General features: G+C 43.0%; 1 protein-coding gene across 1 annotated transcript in view; it reads right to left on the bottom strand.

Annotated features, from left to right (window-relative positions):
* Positions 1-8,927, bottom strand: part of TRIM14 (tripartite motif containing 14) — a 39,940-nt gene extending 31,013 nt beyond the window's left edge. Inside the window, exons 1-2 of the mRNA XM_034773562.1 lie at positions 8,807-8,927; positions 5,807-5,938 (exon numbers count right to left, since the gene is read on the bottom strand). Coding sequence (XP_034629453.1) covers positions 5,807-5,878 — 72 coding nt within the window. The 5' untranslated portion in view covers positions 5,879-5,938; positions 8,807-8,927. The remainder of the gene's footprint in view (positions 1-5,806; positions 5,939-8,806) is intronic.
* Positions 8,928-10,370: the final 1,443 nt, after the last annotated feature.

Genomic DNA, 10,370 nt, shown 5'->3' with positions numbered 1-10,370 from the left:
AGACTCCTTGTTGTTTTTGTAGATACAGACTAACACGGCTACCCCCTGATACTTGAAGTCAGAAGCTACTTGGCTAATCGGCGATTGGTAAAGCACACCCTTTTCTGTGAAGCGCATATGGCTAGTCAGCACAGCCGCTGAACCTCAGAGTATGATGTTCTAAAGTTCCTAGTCACTTATTCGATATGAAATTGTTTGAGACAAATAAGGTAGTCTTGGAGTTTCTGATGTTTTCAGGGTCTCACTTCTCAGGCAGTTTGACAGCCTGAATGGTGAATTTTCTTTTTTAAATAGTGATAGGCTTGGGGACGTTAGGCTTCCTGGCTTATTTAAGGGTTTAGGGGGCAGGGAGGAATGTTTATAATAAAAGTACAGAGTTCTTGTAAATTTCTTGTCACCTGGATTCTGAATGTCCTAGTTTTAGATCCTGTTTTTGTGTAATTCCAGCGTTCGGCTGGTCTTCAATGCTTCAAGTCACAGATATGTACTTTCAACCTTAACAAAGTCCTCTGGCTGGTATCGTCATGCACCTGTCTTGTTATCTCTAACCAGATATGGTTGCAATGTGTATTGGGAAGCTTCTGATCCATGAGGTTTCACCCCTGTGCAGAGGGCCAGAAAAGCCTTCAACATAGGGTGTAAATGCCCCACCTCCAGCCTCATGGTGACTCGTCACTGTGGTGAATTTCGCCCAGAGGGAACAATTAGGGGAGAGGGCAAGGTCAAAGCAAAAGGCAGGTGAACTCAGCGTGGACTGCTCTGCTGCTGAGTGAGGCGGATGGGGACTGTCCTTGCTTCTCACCATCTGGGTACCTTTACATCTGCCTGGCCATCAGGCTGTGAAGGGCATGTAGCACGGTACAGTGGGAATGGGGCTAGGAAGCCACTGCCAGCCCTTTGCTAGTGCTAATCCCAGCTCCGAGAGTGACTTCTTGTGTGGCTAGGGCAAGTCCCATGAACTCTCTGTATTTCAATATGCTTGTTCCAAAAATGGGGATGATACTCAACGGCAAAGGAAGTTGGTGAAAGTGCTTTGCAAAAAGAAAAAAAAAAGCATTAATGCCATCAGTGTCAAACATTGGAACTTAACACAGAGGACATGCAAACTAATGGCACAGGAAGGACTTCAAATGTTAAACATTAATAAGGGAAGGCTCCTATGCAAATATACCACTCCCGTCCTCACCGACAGACTTCTAATCTGCCCTTATAAATCCTGCAGGCACTGACCTAGCAGGCCATCAGAACTGTAGGCTAGAAAAAAAAAAAAAAAAAGGCTTCCTGTCTCAGTTTCCTTGTAAACACTAACACTGAGCACTTCGGAGTTTCCATCAGGGAGAGTGCGTGTACGACTAGCAATGTGCATTCCACCCAACGGGCAGAAATGACTTGAGTAAGCAGTAGAACAGTCAGGCTGAAGGAAACTGAGGCAGGAAACCACTTTTAATTTCCAGCCTCAAAGTAAACACAATATTAAGTACATACACACAGGGTTTTTCAGTCAAGGCCAGCAGCTTGCAAGTTTTGTTTCACTAATAGGATTTTTTTTTAAAGCCTGTATGCTGCATTGTGTATTAAATTGCTTGTATAGTTCCGGTCTGAGCGAGGTGTAGTTTTTAAAGTCTATTTTAGGGCTGTCGATTAACTGCAGTTAACTTACACGATTAACTCCAAAAATTTTGCACTGTTAAACAATATTTTGGATGTTTTTCTATATTTTTAAATATATTGATTTCTATTACAACACAGAATACAAAGTGTACAGTGCTCACTTTTGTTGTAGGAGCAGCAGTCAGCTGTATGCTCTGTATAACCTGTATGTTCAAGAGGTCTGTTACACCTCCCCCCCCCCTCGCCTCTCCCTCTTTAAATACCTGTGAAGTGGCTTTCCCCCCCTCCCTCCCGGAATGATTGTGGGATGAATGGGCTGCTTGCGCAGCTGGAAGATCAGAAGAGCTCCCAGGTAGACAAGGTGTCTGGCACTCTGATTAGGCAGTGATCACACACCCAATGCATGGACACTGCCCGAGATGGAGTGTGACCAACCAGACACAGCCAAGTCATTAGTCCGCCCCAAGCTTACTAGCTGGCCCAATTTTGGGTAACAACTTTATATTATTATTTTTGATTACAAACATTTGCACTGTAAAAATGAACAAAAATAATATTTTTCAAGTCACCTCATACAAGTACTGTAGTGCAATCTCTTCATCATGAAAGTGTAACTTATAAATGTAGATTTTTTTTGTTACAGAATTGCACTCAAACAAAACAATGTATAACTTTAGAGCCTACAAGTGCACTCAGTCCTCCTCCTTGTTCAGCCAATCGCTAAGACAAACAAGTTTGTTTACATTGACGGGAGATACTGCTGCCTGCTTCTTATTTACAATGTCACCTGAAAGTGAGAACAGGCATTCACACGGCACTTTTGTAGCTGGCGTTACAAGGTATTTATATGCCAGATATGCTAAACATTCATATGCCCCTTCATGCTTCGGCCACCAATCCAGAGGATATGCTTCCATGCTGATGATGCACGTTAAAAAAAAAAAGTGTTAATTAAATTTGTGACTGAACTCCTTGGGGGAGAATTGTACGTCTCCTGCACTGTTTTACCTGCATTCTGCATATATTTCATGCTATAGCAGTCTCGGTTGATGACCCAGCGCATGTTCGTTTTAAGAACACTGTTACCAGATTTGCCCTTTTGCTTTGGGGTATGCTAATTTATTAGGGTTACTCTTCTGGGGAGGGCTTCTATAATTCTATCAATGTACTGCTTGTGTTCTCATACGGAGCTCTACTTTTTCCTGCTGCAAGTTCCCTCCCAATGGAGCTATCCTGCAGGACCGAGATGCCCCCTGGATGGGTTCTTCCAGGCCCAGAATCAGACAAAGACAAAGACAAAGACAAAGACAAAGACACACACACACACCCCCGTCTGAGAGGACTGGGTTAATCAGCACTCCCAAGCTGACCCCTTATATGTTCCTGGACTCATAAGGCTGGGTCGAGCAGCACTTCAAAGCTGTCACCCTCATATGTCCCAGGTTCAGCATGTCCCTGTCCCCACTTTCACGTTATCAAAATCAACCTTCTGCTGGTGGCATCTGACTCAGATGATGAAAAATGAACATGTGTCGGTCCGCTCTGCTTTGGATCGTTATCGAACAGAATCCGTCATCAGCATGGATGGATGTCCCCTGGAATGGTGGTTGAAGCATGAAGGGACATAGGAATCTTTAGCGCATCTGGCATGTAAATATCTTGCGACACTGGCTACAACAGTGCCATGCGAATGCCTGTTCTCACTTTCAGGTGACATTGTAAACAAGAAGCAGGTGGCATTATCCCCTGTAAATTGAAACCAAACTTGTTTGTCTGAGCGATTGGCTGAAGTAGGACTGAGTGGACTTGTAGGCTCTAAAGTTTTACATTGTTTTATTTTTGAATGCGGTTTTTTTTGTACGTAATTTTACATTTGTAAGTTCAACTTTCATGATAAAGAGATTGCACTACACTACTTGTATTAGGTGAACTGAAAAATACTATTTCTTTTGTTTTTTACAGTGCAAATATTTGTAAACAAAAATAAATATAAAGTGAACACTGTACACATTGTATTCTGCGTTGTAATTGAAATCACATTTGAAAATGTAGAAAACATCGAAAATATTTAAAGAAATGTTATTCTGTTGTTTAATTGTGTGATTAATTATTTTAATCGCTTGACAGCCCTAGTCTATTTATTATTTGCAGGCTAAAGTGAGGTATAATTTGAATTCTCTAGGTCAACAGCCATCAAAAAGAGCTGGATCAGTGAGTTGATCTTGCATTAATAAATGTTCCAAGAATTTTAAGGATTTCTAAGCAATGAGAATGTATTTTAATATTTAAAAAGACATAAAATCTCTTATTTATAACGGCAGTAACGGAGTGCCTTACATTACAGCATCCTGTGATGTGGGGAAGTATTGATCCATTTTACAGATGGGGAATGGAGTCAGAGAGATTAAGACCCTCATTCAGGAAGGTACTTAAGCATTTGCGTGCGCGTGGTTGCTGCCAGACAAGGAGTGAGTGGCTGAGCCAGTAACTGAACCCAAAGTTTCTTAAGTCGCAGGTCAGTGCTTTAACGCCAAGGCCATCAGCTTTCCTCCCTGTTTTGTTTCCAATTGTTTAGACAATAGCGTGGTTCTTCAAAATCATAGCAAGCAAAGTAGAATTCGTTTAATGGTTTCTAAGTAGAACTAGTAAGAAAATGGATTTTCTGTCCCACTAAAAAATTCAAGATTTTGAAAATTTTTATCCTAAAATCAGGAAAGAAAGCCAAAATTTCACAATTTATCACAAAATCAAATGCTGAAAAAAAATTCATTTTGGGTTAGTTGAAGTGTTTTGTTTCTATTTCAACCCTTTTAAATATCAAATAAATTTCTAAGCAAAAAATAGTTTCAAAACAAAATATCAAAACTTTTCATTCCAAAAATGTTGAAATGGGACATTGACATTTAAAAACTCCCTCCCCCCTCAATTGTTTTCAAAACCAAGTTTTGTCAAAACGGATACAATTCTGTAGTTTTCTCAAAACGGCAGTTTCCAATAGAAAAATGTTTCATTGAAAGTTTTCCAAACAGTTCTATTTAAAACTAACCTCCTCCCTGTTTTTAATGGTGAGCAGCCTGGAGCCTGCTCCTACAAACCTTTCTGCACAGGGCTAACTTTCCTCACCTGGGAAGTCACTGGGGCTAATCACATTAGCAAAATCAAGCAGATGCATAAGTGTGTGCAGGATTGAGGAGTTGGTTTGCAGCCCTACTGCGAGTCAATGGCATTTTTCACCAGGCTTCATACCCTTGTGTGAGACCAGTGTGAATTCAAAGATTGAAACGTCACTCAAGCAAAATCCTGACTCTTTTTGGAGAATTAGTTTATTTTTCAAGGTTAACTACTTTGGAAGTGCTGAGAAGTGACAGGGTGAGGAACAGAATGTTTATTTTAATTACTGTAGTTTCATTCTGGGTCAGGCTAACCTGTTGGGATCTCTTTTGTGAGTCTGTGTATTTTAAGTAATTTAATTTTACAAAAGATTAGGAGGCCTTTAAAGTGCCTTCAATAGTGCTGCAAAAGCTTAATTTTCATGTTCAATTTTTATTTTCTTCAAACATAAAAAAAGCTTTGAAGGTCCAATTTTAACTTACATTGATTACATTTTGTTTGTACTTTCCCCCCCAAACATTTTCATTAGGAAAATAAATGAAGGCAAGAAGTATTTTCCTGAGTTAATTACTTCCATTTTTCTTAATTAAAAAAAGTGGAAAGTTTTTTGGGGGCATAAGAAACATATTAGTTTATATACTCCTTGCTATTTGTTACGAAGTTACCAGTAAACACTTTTTCTACAGGATGTGGCATTTTCAATGCCGCGTTGTAATTATTTCTGTACACTTGAATTTTTAAGCACGTTTCTAAATTACATGGCCATTGGTTAGTGAAATAGAGCAAGATTCTCTCCCTCTCTCAAGAAAGGGTTTTGGGATGATTATTGTAAAATGCAAACAGGATGGTTTAAAAATACACTTAAGCAGAAGTGTGCAGTTCAGATTTTTTTCCACATTCTTCACATATTATATTCAGTTCCTTATTAAAATAATCCACTTGTTAAAATGGCAGACTCCACACCAACACCAGCTCAGCACACAAAAGACTTAAGAGCACCCTAAGGACAAAACATCCAGGCCAGGCCCTCCAAAAGTATATGATTAAAAAAAATAAGCTCACGACACAGAGTTCTGAATGTCACCTGATCAAATGGAGCACTGTGTATCTGAAAGGGGTTATTTGTCCAGACTGGATTGTAAGATCCTTGGAGCATGGGTTTGTCTTTTCCGGTTTAATTTTTACAGCATGCGGTCTGAGGGCTCAGTCAATAAATCTGAAAGAAAAAAGATGTTAAGATCGATTTAAGGTTCAGAGTAGCTTAAAGGTAAAATGCCTTACCACCAGGTGTTGGAATTCTCCCCAAACCAAGAGCTAGTCCAGGTCTACACTAGGAAAGCTTTGCCGGTGCAGCTACACTGGTATAACTAGAGCGGCAAATCCTCCTAGTGCAGATGCAGCTTATACAAACAACAAACGCTTTAGCTGGTATAGCTCATATCAGTTCCCCAAATGAAAGCAGCTTTCCTGGCAAAAGACCTTTTCCTGGAACGACCTTGATAGATGCTCTGGCTGACTAGAAAAATCACAGCTGCTCTCCAGAAAGTCCCACACTCCCCAAGGACTAGGTCGAGATATATCCCTTCCAAATGAAGTGCTGCAACCAAGACAGCTAGAATTCCTTGATGTGTGAGACATGTTGTGGAGAGCAGAGGGCTTTGCTCTGTGGAAAGCCGTAAGAACTGTTGGAGAGAGAAGTGAAGGACAAAGCTACAGATTCTCATTGGAAACATGGGTCAATGGAACTGTAGCCAGTGCTCTAGACTTAAAGAAATTGAACAGCTCACTTTTCTCAAGGAGGAAAAGGGGCCACCAGTTACTGCACAGAGCCACCATGTGCAGGGCAGAGAGAAGAATGAGGAGTCAAATCTTCTCCAGCTGCCCACTGTTTGACATTTCTGCTCTTATATGCAGTGTTGTTGTAGCTGTGTCAATCCCAGGATCTTAGACAAGGTGGGGGAGGTAATAGCTTTTATTGGACCAGCTTCTGCTGGTGAGAGAGACAAGGTTTCAAGCTTACACTGAGCTTTTCTCCAAGTCTGGGAAAGGTACTCACAGTGTTACAGCTAAATACAAGGTGAAAAAGATTGTTTAGCATAAGTAGAATCATAGAATATCAAGGTTGGAAGGGACCTCAGGAGGTATCTAGTCCAACCCCCTGCTCAAAGCAGGACCAATCCCCAGTCAGATTTTTGCCCTAGATCCTTAAGTGGCCCCCTCAAGGATTGAACTCACAACCTTGGGTTTAGCAGGCTAGTGCTCAAACCACTGAGCTATCCCTCCCACATGTTTCAAAGGACCATTCAAAGTGACTGCTCCAATCATAGAGAGGAAAGGAGGTGGTGGGGGGAGAAAAAGCAGCCAGGGGTGGGGGTTGCTAGTGGGTTACAGATTGTTGTAATAACCCATAAATCCAGTGTCTCTATTCAGTCCATGATTTTTAGTGTCTAGCAAAGTTATGAATTTAAGCTCCCAGGCTCACCTTTTTAAAGTGTTGTGCAGATTTCCATTGGGGATGAGGACTGATAGGTCAGATATAGAGTGATCCCTTTTTGAAAAGTGTTCACCCACAGGTGATAGGGAGTCGTCTTATTTTCCTGTGTGAGTTCGAGAGTGGAGTGATTGGTTTGACCCACATAGTTGCTATTGGGGCATTTAGTGCACTGACTGAGGTGCACCATATGTTATAGGCATGTGTAGAACCCATGGATCTTGAAAGGTGTGTCGAGGTTTTTTTTGATCATTGTAGCAATGGAGAGATGTCTGCATGTGTTGTTCTGGCATGGTCTGCGGCCGCTTTGAGTTGGTGTGGCCTTGTTTGCGGGGAGCCGCTTCAGATGACTTTGGAGAGGTTGGGGGATTGTTGGAAGGCCAAAAGAGGGAATTCAGGAAAGATTTCTTTCAGGGTGGGGTCCCCATCATACATGGGTTGTAGTTGTTTGGTGACAACCCATATGGGTTCCGCTGTGGGGAGTGGTAGGTGACAACTGGGGATGTGCAGTTGGAGGGAGTTTTATTTCTGTATTGAAGCAGGCTCTCTCAGGGTATTGGGGTAGCTCATTTCATGATGCAATCTACTTCTCTGGTGGGGTGTCCTGTTTGGTGAAGGCAGTTTTGAGCGTGTTAATCTGTATATTCTAGACCAGGGGTAGGCAACCTATGGCATGCGTGCACGCAAGCTGATGTTCAGTGGCACTCACACTGCTCTGGTCCTGGCCACGGGTGTGGGGGGCTCTGCATTTTAATTTAATTTTAAATAAGATGCTTAAACATTTTAAAAACCTTATTTACTTTACATACAACAATAGTTTAGTTATATATTATAGACTTATAGAAAGAAACCTTCTAAAAATGTTAAAATGTATTACTGGCACGCAAAACTTTAAATTAGAGTGAATAAATGAAGACTCGGCACACCACGTCTGAAAGGTTGCTGACCCCTGTTCTAGGCTTTCTTTTTGGAGAATATTTTGAAGTATGTAAACACACATTTCTTCCTTCAGAATACTTCTGCTTGTGTGGTTTTGAACATGTGCTAAAACCATAATCCAGGGGATTTCAATCATAGCCTTACATATAACAGTGCTACATACATTTCACCATGATATTATTGACCAGAGAGTTATTAGTTATCAGTTATCAATGATACATCAACAAAGCATATTTTGTGCAAAGATTATAATAGTGTGTAAGGTGTGAATACAGGGGTGCTTTCACTCACACCTACACTGATTGAATTTGTGAAAAATGTAATGTGAATTTTCATGGAAACTTTTCCACTGGCTTTACACAGCTCTAGAATCATAGAATACCAGGGTTGGAAGGGACCTTAAGAGGTCATCTAGTCCAACCCGCTGCTCAAAGCAGAACCAATCCCCAGACAGATTTTTGCCCCAGATCTCTAAATGGCCCCCTCAAGGATTGAACTCACAACCCTGCATTTAGCAGGCCAATGCTCAAACCATATTGCTGCTCATAATTCCACAAGGTCTAATACCTAGGTAGTTTGGCTTCTCAACAGAATATAAAATATCCAAAACAATTATGCATGCCACAAGTTATTATCCCTTCAGGGTAGTCTTACCTGACCCACTTCCAACTTGAGAAAGCAGCAGGACTACTCATGCATGTAAAGTTACTCAAACAGGGAAGAGTTTGGGCCTTTAGCTTGGATTATAATTCAACACCAAACAGAATTATCCCACTGCAAATATTTATAACTTGGATAAGTTTCAACAAGATCAAGTGACAAAGCCAGGCTAGTGTTTAGCCATCCAAAGCACGAAGGTGAAAGTCCTGTTGACACACCCACAAAACACACAACTGCAAAGTGATAATCTTTCACACAGAAATGCCAGACTAGTTTCAGAGCCCTGTTTGCACACGTACAGTGTGCTGTAGTGCCAGAGTAACATCTAGACAGCATCATCACCGCTTCTTCAAAAACTGACAGCCTCAAAAGGGATTTCTCTTGCAAGCAAGTTTATTTCAGGATTTTCGAGATAATGAACATGCTCAATATCCCAGGCCTAGGAAGTATTAAGGTGGGACAGAGTATTGGTATTCCCTTAGCACCAAGAGGCGGAGATCAGGGTCCCATTGTCCTCCAGGCTGTACAGACAGGGAGTGGCAGGAAAGACTTAGAGGGCAAGAGCCATCCTGGGAATTTACACGGGGTTTGTAGGAGTCTCTCTGATCATCTCACCATAGCATCGGCCACCGAGCCCTCCTTTGCCCTCAGACAGGCCCAGGCTCAGAGCCCGTGTAAGCAGCAGGGCAAAGCAATTGGTTTGCTGTGACCATGGCCCCACAAGCCCTGCAGGTAGCGCCTAGCCCTTGCTGGGTCCCCACAGGCCTGGCGCTCCTACACGGGGACCTTCTCTCCTAGCCTGTGGGGGATCCTGGGATTTCAATCATGCAACAACACACACACCCAGACACGAGTCAGGCGCCCACACTGACACAAAGAGCAGGGGGCAGTAAGGCCCCGTGGGTACCTCAAGCCGCCTGGCATCTGTGCGTTTCTGGGGACGCACTCAGAGGCAGAGTCCTTCCCAGCTAGAGCCCTTGGCCCCTCAGGCCTGTCCCTGCACAGAGCTCCCCCTCTCCCCAGTCAGAGGCTCCAAACTCAGGCCAGACTCAGAGCTCCTCTCTCCCCCCACCTCCAAGATGGCTCCTGTTACTAGTTCCACACCCCACATCAGCTAAAGGGGAAGGGCCCTCAGCTGTGCATCAGTCTCTGACCAGCCCAGTGCTGCCACAGGAGGGACAGTCGTGGCCCTTCCGGGGCCCATCCCTCAGGAGTCCGTTCTCCCCTCCTAAGGGTTAGTTTTCAGTCCCGGCTCTGTGGTGAGCCCTGTTTGAATTCGACTGTCGGGGAGGGAAGCACCTTGGAGCCATTGACACTTATTACAGCGTGCTGGTAATGTGCTCGGGAACAAACATGCAAGCCCCCATCCTCCTCCCTCCACTCGAGCAGCTGAGCGGCGGCATTCCATACGCCCTCTGCTCAGGTTAGCCGAGAGGCAGAAGGCTGCATCGCCAGGCCAGAAACCGCTCTGTAAACACTGGCCCTGTGTCCTGGCCAAACACCAAACACTCCCCATCGCCCCTGCCCTGAGAATAAACAGGACCAAGATGCGACTTGT

This window comes from Trachemys scripta, chromosome 6 (genome assembly GCF_013100865.1).
Source record: "Trachemys scripta elegans isolate TJP31775 chromosome 6, CAS_Tse_1.0, whole genome shotgun sequence".
NCBI classification, from domain to species: Eukaryota; Metazoa; Chordata; order Testudines; family Emydidae; genus Trachemys; species Trachemys scripta.
This window is presented reverse-complemented; position numbering and strand designations above follow the sequence as displayed.